General features: G+C 47.5%; 1 protein-coding gene across 1 annotated transcript in view; it reads right to left on the bottom strand.

The window, feature by feature from the left end:
- Dnajc11 (DnaJ heat shock protein family (Hsp40) member C11) overlaps nucleotides 1-21,734 on the bottom strand; it is a 54,730-nt gene that overhangs the window by 7,790 nt on the left and 25,206 nt on the right. The window contains exons 5-10 of the mRNA XM_006993805.4: nucleotides 10,833-10,961; nucleotides 9,692-9,814; nucleotides 9,175-9,248; nucleotides 2,838-3,027; nucleotides 2,137-2,222; nucleotides 1,688-1,804 (exon numbers count right to left, since the gene is read on the bottom strand). Coding sequence (XP_006993867.1) covers nucleotides 1,688-1,804; nucleotides 2,137-2,222; nucleotides 2,838-3,027; nucleotides 9,175-9,248; nucleotides 9,692-9,814; nucleotides 10,833-10,961 — 719 coding nt within the window. The remainder of the gene's footprint in view (nucleotides 1-1,687; nucleotides 1,805-2,136; nucleotides 2,223-2,837; nucleotides 3,028-9,174; nucleotides 9,249-9,691; nucleotides 9,815-10,832; nucleotides 10,962-21,734) is intronic.

Below are 21,734 nucleotides of genomic sequence, written 5' to 3'. Positions count from 1 at the left end.
TGGTGGATACATGTGCACGTGGAGTTCAGAACAACCAAGTGTCATTCCGAAGAGTCTGTGTTGTGGAATAATCCTTCTGTACACTGTGTGACTATATGCTGCTATGATTGGTTTAGTAAATAAGCAGACTGGCCAATAGCTGAACAGGATAAAGTTAGGCGGGAGAGGCAAACTGAGAATGAAGGCACATGGAAGGACGGAGTCAGAGGAGTTGAGCCAGATGGAGAATGAGTCAGACATACAAAATGAGATAGAGGGCCTCAGTGTAGTGCATGGATTAATAGAAATGGGTTAAGTTGTAAGAGCTAGTTAGTAATAAGCCTGAGCCATCGGCCAAACATTTTGTAATTACTATAAGCTTCCGTGTGTTTATTTGGAACAGGGCAGTCAGTACAGAAAAACTGCACCTCAGTTTACAGAGTTGTTCACACTTTTGTTTCCTTAGACAAGATCTTTCATTGGCCTGGGAGTTGGCTCACAGGCTAGGATGGGCCGCCAACAAGTCCCAGGAGTCAGTCTGTCACTGGCTTCTCAACCAAGCATCTGCTGCCACACTGGACTTTTCACATGGCTCTGGGTCAAACCAAGACTTCCTTGCAAACACTTTCCTGAGTCATCTAGGAAATGACTACATGGTCTGATGCCAGGACTACAGACCTGACTGCCGCGCCCACAGACTTCAATACCAGCTTCCTATCGTGTCTGACATGGATGCTCAGAACACAGCTGCCGCCTCACTGCACTTCTGTGCCTGTGCAACTTTCCCCCATGATTTCTGATTCAGGGTGGCTTAAGTCCACACACGTGATATCCATGGATAGAGAGGGGACACTGCATATAAACTAGAGACTTAGGAAGTGGCCAGGACGAGCCCTCAAGGCAAGGACATCGGAAATACAGTACAGCCATTCCTTGGGAGTCATGGAGCACAGGTTCTAGGACTTCATCCAAATACCAAAACCTGTAGATGATGGTACTAAAAAGCAGGGCCAGACTGGGCCGCTGTGGAAGAATCTGCACAGACAAGGATTGTGCCCCACAGAGCTGCTTCTGTTTGCAAGGCAGACAGAGATAGCCAGGAATAAAAGCAGAGCTCCAGTGGGCTGTCCAAGAATCCCAGCACAGAGAAGAGTAGGGTGGGATGGAGAGGCAGAAGCTATCAACTCCACATCAGAAGAGGATGGAGAGCTGCCCTCTGTCGAGAAGGAAGAGGCCCAACTGCAGCAACACAACAGAGAAGTAAGCAAACCTATAAGCCAGATGTGTCCATGTCTGAGATCTCAATATCGAGGTAACTGAAACAGGAGGATCCCAAGTTTGAGTTCCAGGACAGCCTTGGCTACGTGAGACCATATCTGAAATAATACACCCAACGCCCAAGCACTCAGACAGCACTTCTGAATGACTAGGCAGTGTACAGAAAGAGTGCACGCTGACATGCTATTAGACAAGAAGGAATCTGATGCTGTGGATGCCTATGGTGGCACTGGGTGGGGACAGAGCTGCTGAGGAGTGAGGGACCCAATGATCAATATATTTCCAGGGAAGGTGGGGCAGAGCCTAGGCCTCCACCAGCTCACAGCTGGGTTTATGTTCTCCTTGACCTCTGCTCCTGCAGCCCAGAAGCAATGGCACCCTCAGGAATTAAACCTCAGCCCCTGGTTAGCAAGAGTCAGGCTCGACTTACTTGACTTTGAGAGACACACCCTGTGGGACGCCAATGCTCACAGCAGCACCCAAGACACTGTGTCGGGAGATCTTCCTCTCAGCTCCATACTCCACTATTGTCCCAAAGAAGCCTGCCCTGTGGGGGCAGAGCACAGCTGCTGGCACATGTTAACCTCCAGGCCACTAGGCCACACACGGGAGCTCCTTGAAAATAGAGCCAAGTCCCCATGCCTCCCCCTCCCCCGCCCATTATCCACGGGAGCAGATGCCATGATGCTTCCGTGGGTATCAGCGGCTCTGGGACATCTTGGAGGTTCTCTAGCAGCAGAGCCTCTCAAGGCTGGCTACAAAGCAAGGGGCAGTCAGGCAGCATCCCAGGAGTGACAGCAGCACAGTGGCCATCACAGCCCCACCCCGAGGGCCCTCCGCAGATCTGGCTCGTCTCTGCTGAGCAAAGGCGAGACTTACTTGAGCGATCCTTTCACACGTGTCTGGTCATCGTCCTGGAACTTGTGCTGATAGCTGATCAGTGCAAAGGAGTGAGGGATCCCCAGCTGAGGAGGAGAGGGGGCAGGGTCAGCCTCACCACTCTGGAAGATGTCTGCAGGAAGCTTCATAGGGCGTGGGTGTGAACATGGACCAGCAGCTGGTGAAGCCTGGATTGTGTAATGGCATGCTGGGAGACGATAGTGATCTGCAACTGTGTGACTCCCGTACAAAATACGGTTCCAGAGAACCACAGGGTGACATGTCTTACTATGAAAATCACCATTAACAGGAACGTTATGAAGCACACGACTATAAAAAAACTGAAATTTCTAATGAAAATGCACTTTACTAGCCTCTCATGAGAAACAGAAACCTCTGGCAACACTGAGCTAGGACAAGGAGCTCAGGAGCAGTCACTCTCAAGAGACCTGCTTCCCACCAGCTTCTCTCTCTCTCTCTGCCTGGCCACGGTACCCAAGAGCACCATTCTGATATAAGGACTTGAAAATGCTACTTTCCTTTCAGATGATCGGAACACAGCCACCTGGGTGCTCGAGAACATCCTCCTTCCACACTAGAGCCGAAGTCACTGCCGGTGTACCAGAGCTGCCCGCAGGGTGGAGGTTACGAGACAGCTGCCTCGAGATGCACCTTCAGGAGCCTGCAGCTCCTTTCCTCACCTGCAAGGCCACAGTGAAGTGGCAAGTCTTAGTGTCCCGGACGATGCTGGTGTTCATGGCTGACTGGATGCCCCACCGCCACTGCAGGTAGCCCACGGTGTTCTTGTCCAGGTTCCGAGCTAGGACAGTGGTAAGGCCAGGCCGGATTCCACGGGATGAAAACTGCAGAGCACAGTTTGTCGTCACAAAGCTGGGGGACAGACAGAAAGGGTCCAGCTGACACAGGCTCTGAGCGGCTCTACTGTGTCCTCTTGCCAGGCTGAGTCACTCCAAAATCTCTGGGCCAGCTCTCAGCAAGGAAAGGAGCAGGGCAAGGGGTGAGAGGGCCGTCCGTCTGTCTAGGATCCTCCCTGGTGACCCCACTCCCCGCCATCCACTCTATTGGAGTGCCTAAGTGCTGTGTGCTGAGCCAACGGAAGGCAATCTTGGTGACACTTTCAAATACAGGACCTCAGGACGGTGGTCCCCAAACCCTGCTGAATGCTGAAGTCACCTGGCTGACCTGCAGCCACTGACAGCTTCTCCTATTTCAAGCATTCCGGTTTCTTCAGCATGGGCTTGGAGCATGGACAGCCTCCAAGTGACATCAACTCGAAACCCAGAGTAGAGCCGCCCACTTCAAGCACATACCAGGCATACCAGGCAGGTCAGAACACACACACACACACACACACACACACACACACACACACACACACACACACACACACACACACCATTTTATTTTATTGTATGAATATTTTGTCTATATTCAGGTATGTGTGCCACGTGTGCGCCTGTCCAATCCTCTGAAACTAGGGTTCCAGATGGTTGTGAGCTGATATGTAGGTGTTAGGAATCAAGCTCAGGTCCTCCACAAGAGCAACAAGTGCTTCTAAATGTCAGGCCATCTCTCTAGCCCTTATTAATTTTTAAAAAGTGCCCAGAGATCCTATGTTCATCCTGCTGTTGAAAATCAGCTTTCCAAGAATGGCTCTGAAGTCAGCATCCAAGGAAGAGCAGCCCCACCTTCTGGTTAGAGAGAGCACTTCACCAGTACCACCAGAAGGATGGCGGCAAATAACTGGTACCCAGCAGACAGCCCAACATTCACTGTGTTGTCTAGTCATTTCTTTCTCAATTTTCTAAGCTCTGGAGATAACACTTACGCCATTAAGGTAACCATGACACTTTTTTTTTTTTTTTTTTTTTTTTAAACCGAGACAGGGTTTCTCTGTGTAGCCCTGGCTGTCCTGGAACTCAGTCTGAGGACCAGGCTGGCCTTGAACTCAAGAGATTCTTAAAGGCATGTGTCATCATGCCCAGCTAACACACTGATGTTGTAGAATATTATTTTAAGGTGTGTTACTCTTGTTCATGTTGCATTTGCATGCTGTGTTACTGCACCTGTCTAAAACACCTGATGGTCTAATAAAGAGATGAACAGCCAATGGTGAGACAGGAGAGAGAAATAGGCAGGGCTGGCAGGCAGAGAGAATATACAGAAGGAGAAATCTGGGAAGAAAGGAAGGAGAAAAGGAGAAGAGGACATCAGGGGCCAGCCTAAGTAGCCACAGAGAAACAAGGAAAAGTATACAGGAACAGAAAAGAAAAAGCCCAGAGGCAAAAGATAGATGGGATAATTTAAAGTTAAGAAAAGCTGGCTAAAAACAAGCCAAGCAAAGGCCAGACGTTTAGAATTAAGAATAAGCCTCTGTGTGTGTTCGGGAGCTGGGCGGCGTGCTCCGCCAAAGAGCAAAAACATCTAACATTTTGGGACACCAACTTGTTGCTCCAATTTCTATAGTGCTGGAGAAAGCTTTTTTTTTTTTTTTTAAAGGGTGGTGGTGGATATGGCTCCTTTAAATGTTTCTGCCTGCTGGCAAGCCCTTGAACAGCAAGTACATTAAGTATGAACAAAACAAAACAAAACAAAACCAAAAAAAAAAAAAAAAAAAAAAACCCACTATGCTGTTGGTGGCGCACGCCTTTAATCCCAGCACTTGGGAGGCAGAGCCAGGTGGATCTTTGTGAGTTCAAGGCCAGCCTGGTCTACAGAGCAAGCTCCAGGATAGGCAAGAAAACTACACAGAAAAAGCCTGTCTCAAGAAACCAAAAACCAAGCCGGGCGGTGGTGGCGCACGCCTTTAATCCCAGCACTCGGGAGGCAGAGCCAGGCGGACCTCTGTGAGTTTGAGGCCAGCCTGGGCTACCAAGTGAGCTCCAGGAAAGGCGCAAAGCTATGCAGAGAAACCCTGTCTCAAAAAAAACCAAAACCAAAACCAAAAAAAAAAAAAAAAAAAAAAAAAAGAAACCAAAAAACAAACCTAAGTAAAAACACCTGTCATTGCGCAAGCCTAGGTAGGCATTCTAGAGCTCTAGGAAGGTTGAATGCAATTCAGTCAGGAACCTCTGAACAACTATGAGCTTTGGGCCTGGCTTTCATGACCTGAGAAGTCGGCAGAGGCAGCTGAGAGCCGCATGCAGAGGATCCAAGTGTAGGTTATAAGTTTAAAGGTTTGCTTACACAGTCCAAAAAGGCTAAAAAATATGCACTAAAAGAAGTTCAGATGGGAAAAACCCCTGAACAGGTTCCAGTGTGTTTTACAATGTGCGTAGGCTTAACAAAGAATATGGGTATAGACAGTCGTAGAAAGAAATAGTTTAAAAATAAAAGTCTTTAAAGAGAGAGTAAAAGTAATATAAAAGAAAAAAGCCACATAAGATGGGAAACACAGAGGGAGTTTGGATCCTGTATAGTATTGATATTGAATTTTGATTGTTAATAAACAAACAACAGCTACTAAGAGACATGGTGGAAAGAGAATAAACCAGCTTATATACATTAGGAATCCTTTAACTTTTAAAAAGTTTTAAAAAAAATGTATTTGTCAAATGGAGATCAAAAATGCTTTGGAGTTTTGTTCCCACAGGAGATGAGAGGCTATGGATTCCTTCAGGGTTAATATGGATCAGGTTTGATTAGGCAAGACCTCCTGAAACTTGACAGGTGATATTTATCAGCTGGTCTTCCCAGGACTTGGTCATCATCTCGAAATTTCCTCTCTGGAATCTTAAAGATACTTTGTCCACAGAGAGCAGGAAGCAGTTTGGAGACGTCCACATTCCCAAGGGGGTGGGGAGGTTTTTGGTTATTTGGTGGGTTATAGATGTTTGTTATCCTTTAGGGGAATATATAATATTGATACCAATTTAAAGTTATTTTTGTTACACTGTATATTTGTCTACTCTCTTTTAAAGAATTTTTGTATACTGATAAAAATGTAAGGTTATTTTTGTTACAACATATTGTTTGTATGTTTCTATTTTTGTTTGAGATATTGTGCCTATGCAGTTCATTGGAAATGTAAGGTGAAGTTCTAGTTTTTGAAAGCTATTATTATAAACTATATAGGATAATCAGGAAACATAGGTTAGTCGTTAGTCAATTATAACAATCAAAATTATAAGTATGTTAGGTATGCTTTCCAGATCATACAGAGATATATTATAAATAGATAGATGGTCTTCAAACCTTTCAAAGACCTACAAAATATGGCATTTAAAATGTTTTGTTAATACAGGCTTTTCATGACAATGAGACACATATATGGCTGGCAGCACCAATTTACTTCAGAGAAGATGATGGGCATTGAAGAAACTCCTTATGGAGTTTGCTTTCATTGTGGCAAGATTATCCAATGGGCAAAGAAACTGCTCTTGTCTTTGCTGACAATGTGCTGTGCAGACTGGACACACAGGAAAAAGACTGTTGAACTTTGTCAAAACAAGGCAGGAGAGTCCTTCAAAATTCCTGCTTCACAGAAGAGTCTGCCAGATATTCTGCAGGACACACAGGAAAGTGACTGCTGACCTTCGACAAAACAAGGCAGAACGGTCCTTTGAATTTCCTGCTTCACTGAGAAGTTTGCCAGATACTCTAGGCCTTTAGGCTGAAGATGGATGCCACAACGTGGCAGAGGAACTCTGGGTGACTGTCCAGGCAGTCAGACGGCTGTCATTTCTAGAGTTTTTGCAAGTTGTTTGCAATGCACTTTTTGCAATGCACTTAATAATATTATATTCTTCTGGGGCCTTTGATGGAGTTGAAGACTAGATAGTTATAGTTGCAGTTTTTCTTAGTTATGATAGAAAGTAAATTATGTATAAAACTTTGGAGTTCTAAGATGAATGGATAGTGGAGTGCTTTCTCTGAATTTGCTAAATGTAAATAGACTGAACATTAGAAATTAATTTTTTTAAGATTTTATTTATTTATCATGTATACAGTGAGTGTTCAGCCTGCAGGCCAGAAGAGGGCGCCATATCTCATTGTAGATGGTTGTGAGTCACCATGTGGTTGCTGGGAATTGAACTCAGGACCTCTGGAAGAACAGCCAGAGGTTGTTTTCAACCTCTGAGCCATCTCTCCAGCCCTGGAAATTAATTCTTACTTGATAACTGTTTTTGTTGTATGTAGTTATACTATGTTAAAGTTAAAACCTTTCTTTTTATTTAGACAAAAAGAGAGAAATGTGGTAGAATATTATTTTAAGGTGTATTACTTTTGTTTATGTTGTATTTGTTTAATTCTGTGACGCTGTGTTACTGTGCCTGTTTAAAACACCTGACGATCTAATAAAGAGCTGAACGGCCAATAGCAAGGCAGGAGAAAGGACAGGCGGGGCTGGCAGGCAGAGAGAATATATAGAAGGAGAAATCTGGGAAGAAAAAAAGGAGGTAGAAAAGGAAGAGGACATCAGGGGCCAGCTACCCAGTCACAGGACCAGCAATGGAGAAACAAAGAAAGGTACACAGGAATAGATAAGGAAAAGCCCAGAGACAAAAGACAGATGGGATAATTTAAAGTTAAGGAAAGTTGGCTAGAAACAAGCCAAGCTAAGGCTGGGCATTTGTAAGTAAGAAAAAGCCTCTGTGTCTTTATTTGGGATCTGGGTGGTGGGCCCCCTAAAAGAGTAAAACAACCAGCAACACACTAACTTTTAATCAGTATTACTTCATACTCCCTTCCAGCTGCTTCCCTCAGCCATGTAGAGAAAGGCTACATTTTCCTGCTTCACCTACATGAGCTAGGGGAGCCAGCAGGGAGAATGTCATCAGTCAAGTTCCAAGAGAAAGCTCAGAGAAGCTGAAAGAGGACAAGAATAAGATCCCAAGTTCTGTCCCAAAGGGAGGGAAACAGTGCAAATAAGCAAGGCAGACACTGGACAGAGAGATGGAGACCATTCCATAGGGCCGTCTGCTTTGGGGGCCAGGGTCTCATGTAGGCCAGAGGTTGGCCTCTGATGTGCTATGCAGCACAGGCTGGCTTTGAACTCCTGATCCTCCTGCTTCTACCACCTCAAATGATGATTACAGGTGTTTACAACCATGCTTGCCTGTCCTCTTTTGTTTTTGAGACAGGGTCTTACTATATTGTTCACACTAGTCTCAGATTTGTAATCCTTCTGCACCAGCCTGCAGAGTAGTGGGATCAGAGGCACACACCACTAAGCCTGGCTTTACCAGCAATTTTGTTTGTTCTGAGACAACAGTCTTCTGTATCCCAGAAGGATCTCAACTTCTCCACAAATAGCTGAGGATGACCCTCAACTTCTGATCTCCTGGCCTCCACCTACCTCTGCCCCACAACATACCTGGTTCTATACAGCAACTTTAGGGCTGAGCTTTGATTGGCCCTGGAGTAGAAAGACATGGCTAATTTGGATGCTGTGCACCAATGAGGACAGATTATCTCTGGCTGGCCTGGAACTCAGTATGTAACCAGGCTGGTCTCAAACAGAGACCCATCTGCCTCTACCTCCTAAATGCTGGGGTTAAAGGTGTGCACCACCACACCTGGCCTCTCTGTTCTGATTATCTTTGTGATGTGACCAGTTCCCTCAAGGTCCAGCTGCTGTGACTCCCCACTACAATGGACTATTCTCTGGAACTGTTTCCCCTAAATTGCTTTAAGCAGGGTATGCTGTGTTACTAGCTGGGGAAGAAATCAGGACCGAAGGCTGGAGGGTGTGTCCTCACTGCAGCTACAGAGGCGGTAAAACTCTGGTGTGGCCAAGTCCACCCAATCACCAGGTAGTACCAAGGCTCGGGGGAGACACCAACATATCCACAAATGGCCTCAAGTTGGAAAGTTTCTCAGTATAGAATCAAGTCTGGTGGGGCTGGGCCCTGCTTCCCAATGCAGAGCTCTGTCCAGCTTGCAGGCTTCCCACAGCACTTGTCCTCCTGTGCCCACACAGCACAAGCCACTTCAAATGTCCACAATCACAAGAATTCACAGGCTCTAATGTAAGTTAGCAAAGATCACCAAAAAGGCGCTATCTCATATATTTACCATCTTGGTGTGAGATTACGGAACAGCTTGAGACCAAATAAAGGGCCCTGGAGGTCTCCAGCTCCAAACTCCAACTGTTTGGAAAAACAAACACAGAAAGCATTACTGGCATTCTTTCTACAGCAGCAGCCCAGGTCTCAACAGAGAGCTGGCAGATTCCTAGTGTCTCAGCATCACCACTGCCCAGATTCACAGGAGCCCAGACTGTAGACAGGGGTTCCTCCAAAGAAAACGTCAGCCCTGCGTTCTGACCTCCCTCGGCCCCGTCAGGAGAGGAAGGAGACTGGCAGTCCACGCTGCTCCCACTGTAGTGCCGCCTGCTGCATGGTACGTTCAGCGGAGCAACTCCACACTGCTCTGTACTGCTGACCCCGACAGGAAGTGGTCTGGCTGCCTCCTTTATTACTAACCTGGGGGACTTTCAAGCAGCATTCCCCTCAGGCAGTGAAGGTTAGCTTGCCGTACGACTATTCAATAACGGAACCATGGACGGACACGAGAATCCAGCTGGTCTTACCTCTCCCCATCCCTTTGCAGAAGTAACTCGTCGGAGTGCGAAGTTAACAGAACCACCACCATTGCCATTCTGGGTGGAGAGACTTCCGGAGAGGATGGCTGTGTCTGTAGCTGTCAAGGGTGCCTAAGAGAAGACAGCCACTGGTATCAAGTGAACAGAGGCAATGGGGACAGAGGCCGGCGGCCTCCTCTCCCGTTACAGCAATGGCATGTGGCCACGAAAGTCGTTTATTTACAGAAGTTTTTCTGAGAGCGTCGCACTGTGTCGCTCTGGCTATGGGGCTACACAGAGGAGGCTAGCCTCCCTGTGCGATGATGTTCCTGCCTCTGACTCCCGAGTGCCGGCATGTGCCATCATCCCCTGCCATGCATTTATGTGTGTATGTGGTACTGGAGATCAAGCCCATGGCCTGCGATGACCAGACAGTGCTCTACCTATGAGTTACCTCTTGAGCCTCAAGTTTCAAGGAGAGAATCTCCAAAACCCAAAGCTCCTCCAGTGTGCCGTGGCAGCTTCATGGAGACCCCACCATGTGCTGTTCTAGCTCTCTACTCCCAGCCTGCCACCAGGGATCTGGCTGTCCTAAAGGGCTCGTCAAGGACAGCAAATTTCTCGGCATTAACTCCATGGGGCAGGCTCATGCACTTGATAACAAATGAAGACGCTGGGGTGTCCTAAATAGAACAGCCTGCCCCTCCTGCACCAGGGACGGGAGGGTGGTGTTCGAATCCCTGGCTCAGGACCAGAACTGCTACTGTCTTCCACAGTTAAGTACTTAGAACTGAGAACTGTCTGCCAGCCAGGGCTGCTTTCTTTCTAAAATCACTATGACCTTGGGCGTCTATACTTACACCATTAGCACACCTAACTGGCAAGACCTGGGACCTTGGGAGTTGAGTGCCAGCATTCAGCCACATTGTGTGTAGGGGCAAAGCAGTAACAGACAAGGCCAAACGGAGCATGCTCGCATGTTCTCTCATCCTCCCTTCCCCCCCCCTCAGTGGCTAATTGCAGCCTTTCATAAATAAAGATGAGGAACCCTCCCTCCCCCCCTCCCCCGCCAACTCCCATCCAGCTGCTCCGGCACTGTGCCTCATTAACTCAGGCCCAGGCTGTACTTGGAGAGGTGTCTGTGCTTTACCTCAATGGACTGGGATATGTGCATTTTATTAATCTCAATCTGCGGAAAGCCACTTCCGGACACATCTTCATATTCCTCATCATAGCGATCAAAAAGGTCAGTGGCGTCGACTCCAACGCTGATGGTTCCCTGGGGCAGAAAAACAGGCAGTCAGCACCAAGTGCTGGTGTTTTGTGGAGTGAAAACACTGAAGCAGAATGCTCAGGCATCTCACTTCACGGAAGGACAGTGCTCCATGAAGCCCACAAAGCATGGATGTTAGAGTTCAAATAAAAAGCTTCGGCATGCCTGGGACTGTTAGAGCCAGAAAACACCAGCTCTATGGGAAGAGCCAGCCTGTCCACACCTGCAGAGCGAGCATGCACCAGAGAAGACACGGGAGAGAGAAGCACATGACTTGACCATGCAGGGACCACACAGGACCCTGGCTACATCGCCTAGACACCAGCCAAATGGACTAAGCACCTTTACTTCAAAACCACCTCTTCATCCCACAAGACCCAAGAGTGCCCTCCAGAGCAGGAAGCAGGTACGTGAGATGCACACATGGGATGTTCACACACTGTTCTGCCTTTGAAAACTACGTTGAGCAACAGAAGGCAGCATGTTCACGAGATTCGCTATCTTAGTCTTAGGGTTACTAGAGCTGTGGTGAAACACCATGACCAAAAGCAAGGTGGGGAGGAGAGGGTTTGTCTGGCTCACACTTCCACATCCACAGTCCATCACTGAAGAGAGCCAGGACAGGAACTCAAACAGGGTGGGAGCCTGGAGGCAGAGCTGATGCAGAGGTCATGGATGGGCACTGCTTACTGGCTTGCTCCCCATGGCTTGCTCAGCCTGCTCTCTTGTAGAACCCAGGACCAGCAGCCCAGGGATGGCACTGCCCGCAATGGGTCTCATCCTCCCCGATTAGTCACTCATTAAGAAAATGCTCTACAGGCCTGCCTACAGCCCGATCTCATGGAGGTGTTTTCTTAACTGGGGCTCCCTCCTCTCAGATGACTCCCGCCTGTCAAGTTAACATAAAATCAGGCAGCACGTTGATAAAATCCGCCACAGAAAAACAACGTGTATCATTTTCTTTCAAAGTTCTAAGACTTTTCTCATGGTTACATATCTTAACCGAATGTATGTACACACACAAAATCACGCACATTTTTATTAATTTCTTTTCAGCCTATTTATTATTTTTCAAAATAGAGACTCACTTTGTGGCCCAGGTTGACCTAAAATTTACCATCCACACTGGCATTGAATTTGAAGCAGCACTCCTGACTCTGTTTCTCAGGTGCTAGGATTACAGGAGTACATCAATGGATCAGCATGACTCCATCTTAAGATTAAAAGCTATCTTGTTACAAGGTCAAAATAAGTTCATTCCTGTTTTCTATAAAAGTTGGGTTTGACTGTGTCTTGACACACTTTCTGGAATTTGACATGTTCCTTGACCTCCACCCTAATGAAGTAAGATACTCTGCCAAATAATTCTGAAACAGTCAGCCAAATTCCTATATATATATATAAAAATCAAAATTCCTCTGGAACCACCCCGCGGCCCTAACTCAGTCCTGCAGTTTTTTTGGGCTATATAAGCTTCCCCTTTCCCTGGGTTCGATGCTTTTTTCTCAAACGCCACTTTAGGAAGACAGCCGTCTGACAGAAAATAATGCTTGCCTAATTTGACCAAAGAAGTGAGGTGACGGTCTTCACTCTCGGTTGTGCAAATCCCTTCCTGCAGGTGCTTAGAGTTTCGTGCAGCTTAGTCTGGTTCAAACTCATTATGCAGTCAAGGGATGACCTTGAACTCCTGATCCTCCTGCGTCCACCTCTAGGGGCTACGATTATGGGTATGCTGCCACCCTACATGACCAATGGTGGACAGATGAATATATTCCTTAAACAATGTATCAAGAAGTAATTCAGCCGGTTGTGGTGGCACATGCCGGTAGGATTTGCTGAAGGAGGCAGAGACAAGAGGATCACAAGTCCGAGGCCAGCCTGGTCTACAGAGTGAGATCCAGGACAGGCTCCAAAACTACACAGAGAAACCCTGTCTCAAAAAACAAAAACAAAACAACAACAAAAAGTAATTCAGTGTCCCCAAGAAGGGGAGATATGCAAGCACAGACTTATGACAGACAGGGGTACCTAATGGAGGAGCCAGGACAGAGGCCAGTAGGGCCTGAAGAGAGCTGGAGCATGACAGCCTGGCGCTGGGAGGCTAAGGCAGGAGCATCCTTTGAGCCCAGAAGGTAACACAGTGGGCACCAGCCCCTGAAAAAAGTGTCTGTCCCTAGCTTTGTGCTTTCAAAGTGGGGCCTAATGTGACCTAACTCCTTTCTCTCTTCTTGGCTAAAAGGTGAAGGTCTGCTCCACACAGCTGCCAGGATGTGCTGCTACAGGCCCCCAAAGCAGCTTCCACAATCAACTCTGGACAGATTGTTCTCTCTTCCTTCCTTCCTTCCTTCCTTCCTTCCTTCCTTCCTTCCTTCCTTCCTTCCTTCCTTCCTTCCTTCCTTCCTTCCTTCCTTCCTCTTCTCTCTCTCTCTCTCTCTCTCTCTCTCTCTCTCTCTCTCTCTCTCTCTCTCTCTCTCTCTCTCTCTCTCTCTCTCTCTCTCTCTCTTCTTTCTTTCGAGACAGGGCTTTGCTTGCTATGCAGCCCTGGCTGACCTATTACTGGAAAGGCAGCCAGGCAGTCTCAGAGGGTAATGCCATGTGAAGTCTGTCTAGGGCCATACCACCTTCACCTTGTTTTTGTTGGCTTAGCTATTAGCCAAGATTTCCCGCAAAGTATCACCAGCAGTAACAGTTGCGTTGAATCAAGATTCCAGAGTGGGGGCTGGCAAAATGGCCTACAGGGTCACACGTACTGGCCGCCATGCCCAACTACCTGAGTTCCATCTCAGGAATCCACAGGACAGAGGAAAGAACCGACTGGAGTGAATCACGCTGATTTTCACACCAGGCACCACATCCTCTCTAAATGAAGCTGGAATTTACAAGGAAAAAGACAGCAGAGTGGTTCTGACGGTCACCCTCACCTCTGCATTCGTGGACAAGGTCTCTCCCATCTAACACGCGGGGCGGCGAAATGCCCAGCAAGGACCTCGCTCTTCTCCTATCCACACTGTCTCTTGGCTTTAAAAAGGTGTTTATTTATTCATCCGTGTGCCCACGAATATGCATGCACCTGGTCTCTGCACATGAAGAAGCCAGAAGAGGGCATCAAGTGCCCGCCTCTGTTTCTTTCCACCTACTCCTCTGAGGCAGGGTCTTTCCCTAAGCCCAGGACTGGCATTTTCTTGGCTGGGTTGGAGGCCAGTAAAGCTCAGTGACCCTCCCGTTGCTGTCCTCCTTGGAGTTGGGGTTATAGGCAGTTTCAGAATACCCAGCTTGTTATGTGGGTGCTGAGATCTGGAATCCAGTATGATTTTGAAGCAGTGCTCTTAACCCCAGCCATCTGTGTGGACCATAGAGGCTTCCTAGTGAAACCTTACTCAAGGTCAGAGAATCTGAGCTTGCTTTATCCAGCAGGGCTGCATAATGGGATGATTTGGCCACGGGCGTAGGTACCAAGTGTTTTAAAAGGTCTACACTTGGCTGTACATTGTGCTTTGATCTGAATAGGGAGAGGTCTTTTGCCTCTCCCCTTGGCATATTATAAAAAGGCCTTTTGAATAAAGCTCGGCACAGCTGGTATTGACCCAGGCCCTCCCGAAGCTATCCTGCATCTCTCTGTTTTTCTTATCATCTCTTTCTATCTTTCTACCTAGTATTTCCTCATTCCCCTTTCCTCCCCTCAAGAACCCTTTGACAGGTCGGAGCTGGACTCTGACAGACTCCCACAGCCAACTCTTCAGGTTCTCTCCTCCCATCTATTTCAAGAAGAAACGAAACAGCATGTTCTTGCCTCAGATGGCCCTCATAGTACTGGCCCATGTGGTGCTTACTGACAAAAATCGCTCCGTACAGCTAACTCCTTTCAGGCTCAGTGGTGGTGGGCGGTCTCAGATGTGCCTCTGGGTGGCAGGTGGCCAGTGCATTAGCCTGTACGACGCAGGAAGTTGTCAAGCTATTGTCAGCCACAATCACAGGACAGTGATGGGTAACTGTGACAGGTGGGAAATGAGGGTGGGCTTGCTCTGTAGTTGGATCTATCACAGTCTGTCATCTGCTGCTGATGTCATCAGGACTGGCATTTCCAGTGAAGGGCTGGAGTACATAGTATTTCTGTGGTTTAGGCTACATGGCTGCTGTCCTCAGTGTTCCCTTCTGCTGTGTTGTGAGAGCAGCAGATAACAGCAAGGAACTGCCTGTGGCTCTGCTCCAAGAAAATTCTGTCCATGAACCTTGCAACCGCAACTGCACATAATTCTTATATGTCACTAAGCAGCAGTCTTTATTTTTGCAGGGGGGGGGGAATTTTTCTGACAGTTTCTTACCTCGTATGCCATCAAAAATAAATAAAAGTCACTGACTGTGTTTTGTCAGTTCCTGAGAAACATACAGGCTTTTGCTGTTTGGTAATGCTTGATGTCCTGACATGACACGTTCTTCAGACAATGATGTAATAATTAAACTGTGTTTCATTAAGAAGAAAAACTAAGCATCACATTTTCAGTTTCTCAGAAAGATGTACTTACAAGGCCTCTCTCTTCCTTCTTTCTTTTCTAGTACATTCAAGGCAAGTTCTCCACCACTTAGCTATACCTCAATACTTGGAGACATTTTTCAAGACGAGGTAAGTTGTTCAGACTGGCCTTGAACTTTTGGTCCCTGAGCACTGAGGACTACACTCCCAAGCTGCCAAGTCTGGCTCAGACTAATTTTTTAGATTGTCATTTATTACTTTTATTATTATTTCTATTTTTTTTTAATGTTTTCTTCTTTTGGAATAGGGTCTTGCTACACATGTAAGCCAGGAAGGTCTCAAACTCACATAGAGCCTCCTGTTTCTTCTTTCCAAGTACTGAAATTCGAGGTGCATGCCCCAACCCCACTATTATTACTGTTGAGGTGGGGCTCTCACTGTCTTGCTCAGGCTGGCCTAGAGCTCCTGGTCAAACAACTTTGGCCTTTGAGATCAATGGTGTGTGCACACCACTCACTCAGCCCAAAGAGCTCACCAGCCTTGAAACACCACAAGGATTGTAGTCACTGAAAACAAAGGGACATCTGTAGCAAGAATCTTAGAGAGTCTTATTAATAAAACCAAACCTGTGAGCCAGGTATTGGGGTGAACACTGCAAGATCAGAGAGACAGAACAAGCCACAGCTACCTCACCTCACCGGATCCTCAGCTGGTCTTGTTTCCTCAGACTGGAGGCCTTTGAGTCCTCATCCAGCCAGAATGGGTCTCAGCTGAATTGCTGCTTGAAGCCTGAATGCTTAACCAGCCAAATGCTTAACCAGCCAAATGCTTCTAGTTTCTGGTCCTCACGCCTTATATATCTTTCTGTCTTCCACCATCACTCCCTGGGATTAAAGGCTCGCTTTCTGGGATTAAAGGCATGATGAGTCACCATGTGTTCAAGTATCCTTGAACACATGGATTTCTGCCTCTGGAATGCTAGGATTAAAGGCGTGTGCTACCACTGCCTATCCTTTATGTTTAATATTGTGGCTGTTCTGTCTCTGACCCCAGATAAGTTTATTAGGGTGCACAATATTTGGGGGAATACAATACCACAGACATCCCCAGATGCATCTGCTCATGAGGGAAAACCTGAACCAAATATGTCCTCCAATGGTCTGAGTAATGTCTCCACATCTACAGATGGCCTTCTGGCAGGTCAACTTTGGAAGGTGGAACTGACATTTTCAACTAGTTAAACTCACACTCCATTCTGTGGAATGGAGAGGCCCCAGGTTTAGTGTCTATACTTGATGACACATTCAAAAGATCATAAATACAATTTGTTTAAAATCATCAAAGACAGCAGGGTGGTGGTGGCACACACCTTTAACCCCAGCACTCCAGAGGCAGAGGTAGGTGGATCTCTGAGTTCAAGGCCAGCCTGGTGTACACAGGGAGAGTTCCAGGACAGCCAGGGCTACTCAGAGAAACCCCACCTTAAAAAACAAAACAAAACAAAAATATCAAAGATTGTTCTGAATGGAGGCAAAAAGAAAATGAGCACGAGCAACACCTCATGAAGAAATTTTAAATGGAAAAAAAATTTTTTTTTTGAGACAGTTTCATGTCACCCATAATGGCTTTGAATTTGGTATAGACGTGGCTGAGGCTGGCTTTGAACTCCTAATTCTCTTGCCTTACCGTTCAAGTGTGGAATTACAAGTGGGCACCACCATGAGTGACACACATATACCCCACCTCTCCAGAGTAACATATCCATAACGACAATTTAAAAACCAGGAAGAGAAAGGAGGAAGGGTGGGAAGGAAGACATGGGTGATGGTGCTGACTTCAAGATCAAGTCTGAGAAACTGATTCATCTGGGTCTCTGGACCATCTATTTGGGAAAGACCAGCTATGCAAATCAAAGCAACTACTCAGGGCCATATCTGTTGGGAGGAATTCCAAGCTGGCTAACAGCTTTATGGAAAAGCCGTCAGGCCAGGGCATTCTGCCAGCTACCCCAGCTGAAGAGGAACTTACTTGTTTGCAGAAGCTACTGTCCATGGTTCGAGTGCTGAAATACTATCACTTGGGAAGCTGAGGCAGGGGGATTGTTCTAAATTCCAGACTAGCCTGAGTTACATACTGAGTTCAAGGCCAACCTGAGCTACCTAGGAAAACCCCTGCTCAAAAACAAACAAACCCAATCAACCAACCAACCAAGCTTTTTTCAATACCTGGCCCAGTAAACTTCTGAATGTTCAGACCCAGCTGCCATCAGACTATACCTGAGGGTAGGTTGTCAGTCTAGAACCAGGCAGCAGAGTCTAGTCAACCTCAGAAATCACGAGAATAATTCAAATTGTTTCAGGCTGAGGATGTAGCTCATTGACAGATCCTGGATATGCAAGGCCCTGGTTCCTTCCTCAACAATTCTACAACAGAAACAGGTGTAGGCCAAGGGTGGGGACAAAACTTTAATCCAGCACCACATCTGGATCTCAAAGTTTTGTAATAGTAAATATTCGGCAAGGGACGCTGGGACAGGAGGATCACAAGTTCCAAACCATTCTACGCTACAAGCAAGACCTGTCATAAACCAACAAAGCAATGACACCAACTCCACAGGGACAAGCAAGTGATTGCCTCAGCAGATGACAAGTGACCACTGCCAGTCTGAAACGATGGTCTGGTCATCACTTTTCAGCCACCCCACTGTTTTTTAAACAAGGCCACACTAACTGAAAACTCCAATGAGCCAGTGACTTTAGACTCAACAGCCTTTGGTTGACCAAATCTATGGAAAACAACTAAACCGGATGGTGACAGTGGGCCGAGGAGAATGCTGGGCTCCGGCAACAACTCACTTGATGAAATTAACTGTCCTGAAATGGCCGGTCAGGTCACCCTGAGTTGACAAGGGCATTTCTTCATTTCCGGGAGGGTCCAGTGCCACCTTCTGCTCTTCTCTCACTTTGGGAAATAACCATTTGCAGATGACCTGCTACAGCACCAGAGTAGGATTTCTTCCCTATGTGCCCAAAAGCTGGCCTACAGTTTAACAAGAATTATTCACCTTCAACACCGTATGTTTTCTTCCAAAGATGTCCTACCTGAGTGCTGACAGAGACTCCAACACACAGAGCTGATGCAAAGTATTGGTGGCTGCACACACCTCATGGCTCAGAGGTTAGCTGAAGCTTCTGACGAGTGTGTGCAGGTTCTCTCTATTAAATGCCCCAACACACACTCACATAGAGTAAAAAAAGCATTTACCCTTTAACCTCCCCCACCAACTCTAGATCACAGGCTTGGTTCTCTACAGCTCTGGCTGTCTTTGAACTCAGAGATCTGCCTACCTCCTCCTCCCCAATTCTGGTAATTTTGTTTGTTTGTTTGTTTGTTTGAATGCAGCCCTAGCTGACATGGAAGGCAGGATTAATGTAGGCTGGCCTTGAATCTGTGGAGCTCCTTCAGTCTCTACAAGGCAAGCCATAACCTTGCATTCTGTCTTTCTGACTACCAAGCTTCCACCTGCGTCTCACGCTTTCCCAGAGCGAAGATGTCACACTCTTTGTAAAGAGCAGAGAGTCAATCTAGGCACTCACTGATGGGACTGAGCCCTCAGCTCTGGGTTATAACCAAACCCAGGCACAGATGATGCAGCCTGAGCTCTGGCAATCCTTCACTCATTTGTAACGTGACTTTCATGTGTTACAGAATATTCTTCTCTCGAGTTTTACACAACTCCAAACAAAAGTGTCGTTCTTACTCTTGGGCTCACACTGTTTAATGGGCTGCAGCTTGCTGACATGCTGTAGAGCCCTGAACTCTGCCATCAGTGTCTAAGAGGGCCACTGGAGGAGCCGTGACATGGCTGTCACACAGCAGGAGGGGCTACTGGAAACTGACCTGCGGTGCAGTGGGCAGCTCAGATCCCGACTCAGACCTCCAGGACTTTGGGTGTGTATGTCCACAGTAAGGACACTTAGGTCCCCCCTTTCTGCTGGTGACAACTAGTCTACAGGACTTCACCCAGTTTCCTGTTTATTAAGTCAAACCAGTCAGAGAACAGGAGCACAGCCAGCCGGAGAGCGCTTCTTTCACAGCCTCATGGCCCTGCTTCTTTCCCCCACAGGCACCACTGTCCACAAGAAGACCACAGTCCACAGAGTGTAATGGTCCTCTTTTTCTCATTAATGGTTAGGGATAAAAAGCCCCCCCCCCTCCTTTTATTCCTTTGTGAGGCAGAGCCTTAGAATTTCAACAATGACTCTTTTTAACCGAGTGTCTCCCCCAAGGCGATGTGGTGTTTGAATGAAAACGCCTGCCCCGGCTGGGGCAACTGAACACTCGGCTGGGGCAACTGAACGCTCGCCCCCAGCTGGCTGCACTCTTGGAGGAGGACGAGGTGGTGCGGCCTGGTGGGAAGAATCTAAAGCCTCACAAGACTCCAGTCTGCTCTCCTAGCTTCCTACTCCAGCTACGCCCAAGCCCTGCAGCCAACACCTCCTGTCCTCCGTGGACTCTCACGCCTCTAAAACCACAGACCTAAACAAGCCCTGTTTCTCTGAGGCGCCCTGGTCTGCACGGTCTGTGTAACAGCAACAGAGAGCAGGCGGCGCAGGCAGCTGAGGGTGATGGGACACTTGTCTTTTCTGCACTGGCCTCAGGACAGCTCCTGTGGTGATGAGAGCAGCCACAGAATCATTTCATTTATGTGAGAACCAGGACACAGACGTTACAATTCTGTGGGGAGCAAACTAGACTGTATCAGCATTTGAAGACTCTCAGCCTGCTGCAGCCTTGAATTCAAGTCTTGCTGACAATGATTCCGCACACACACAGCAGCCCTGCATCAGACAGGTGGCCTAGGAGCAGCATATCTTCTCCACAGCTCAGTCCTTCATTTGACGGCTTCCTAGACGGGGTGATCAACCAGGCTTCTGTCCTTCTCCAGCACGGTCCATTTTCAGTTGTAGCCTACTTCTGCAGAGGAGCCTCTCTGGCCCTCTGCCAGTGAGCACAACAAACATATGGGTTCTGATGGGTGCCCTCCTGTCCTATCCTGTAGCCGAGGAAGGTCAGCTTTATGACTCTAAACCACTTCCACAGAGCAGACCGGAGCCACAAAGGCTCACTCTGACGGAAACCTAAACATTCACCTTAAACTTTCTCCGTATTTAGTGTGTGCGCATGCGTGTGTTCATGGAAGTCAGAAGACAGCTTTTGTGAATCAACTCTATCACATGGCCCGGGGATCAAACTGAAGTTGTCAGGATTGGCAGCTAGCACATTTACCCCTGAGTCATTGCTTTCGCCCTATTAAACAATTTCCTGAAAAATCTTTAAAAAATAAGTGAGCAGGCGGCGGCGGCGGCGGCGGCGGCGGCGGCGGCGGCGGCGGCACACACCTTTAATCCCAGCACTCGGGAGGCAGTGCCAGGCAGATCTCTGTGAGTTCAAGGCCAGCCTGGTCTACAGAGTGAGTTCCAGGATAGCCAGGGCTACACAGAGAAACTCTGTGTCAAACAGGAAAAAAAAAAAAAAAAGTGAACAACGTATTCATGTCCTTAGGAAAGCATTCTGGGCTCTGAAAGTATATGGGTATATATATCCCTCTCTATAATCACTATTCAAATATTTTCTGATAAAGCTGAATTATGTTTCTAAGCCATTATGTGTGTGAAGACGATGGAGCCTTTCTAACTAAGAAAGGATGCTATGCTAGCTTTTATCAGCCTGTGTATATGGAGAGAACCGAAGTGATTGAATACTCTATGTAACAATCTACACAACCAGGGTTAAAAAGAGCCGCCTCAGCCCATGAAGAGAGTCAAGCTCTGCAGGCACCAGGGGCCCACACAAGCTTGTGGAAGAGGCAGCAGGAGCTGACGGGGCTGCAGTCCACACGGCACAGACAAGAACCAAACCAGCTCACCCGGCAGGAGTACAGCAACTCTACTCCAGACTGGCGTCTCTCCAGCCAGCGTGGTGGATTATACAAGCCAGAGACTCCCACCAGGAGGGGGCAGAGCGGCCGTCGGAAGGCAGTGCCACTAGTCCATGTGAGTGACCTCTAGGCCTGCTAGCCACAGCCCCCTCTTCTACTCTGGCTCATTATGAAGGGGCCCAGGGACACATGACCCCAGCACCAAGTTTCAGCTTTCTCAGTGGGAAGTTACAGACACAAGGTTTTATCTGAAAAGGGCAAACTGAAGGCGGGTAAGAGGCAGTGAGAACTGGGGACCAAGAGATCCAGACACAACTCCACGGGATGGATCTCCAGGAAAACCTCCCATTTCACACTGGAGATAAAG

The sequence above is a fragment of the Peromyscus maniculatus genome, chromosome 2 (assembly GCF_049852395.1).
Source record: "Peromyscus maniculatus bairdii isolate BWxNUB_F1_BW_parent chromosome 2, HU_Pman_BW_mat_3.1, whole genome shotgun sequence".
NCBI lineage: Eukaryota > Metazoa > Chordata > Mammalia > Rodentia > Cricetidae > Peromyscus > Peromyscus maniculatus.
This window is presented reverse-complemented; position numbering and strand designations above follow the sequence as displayed.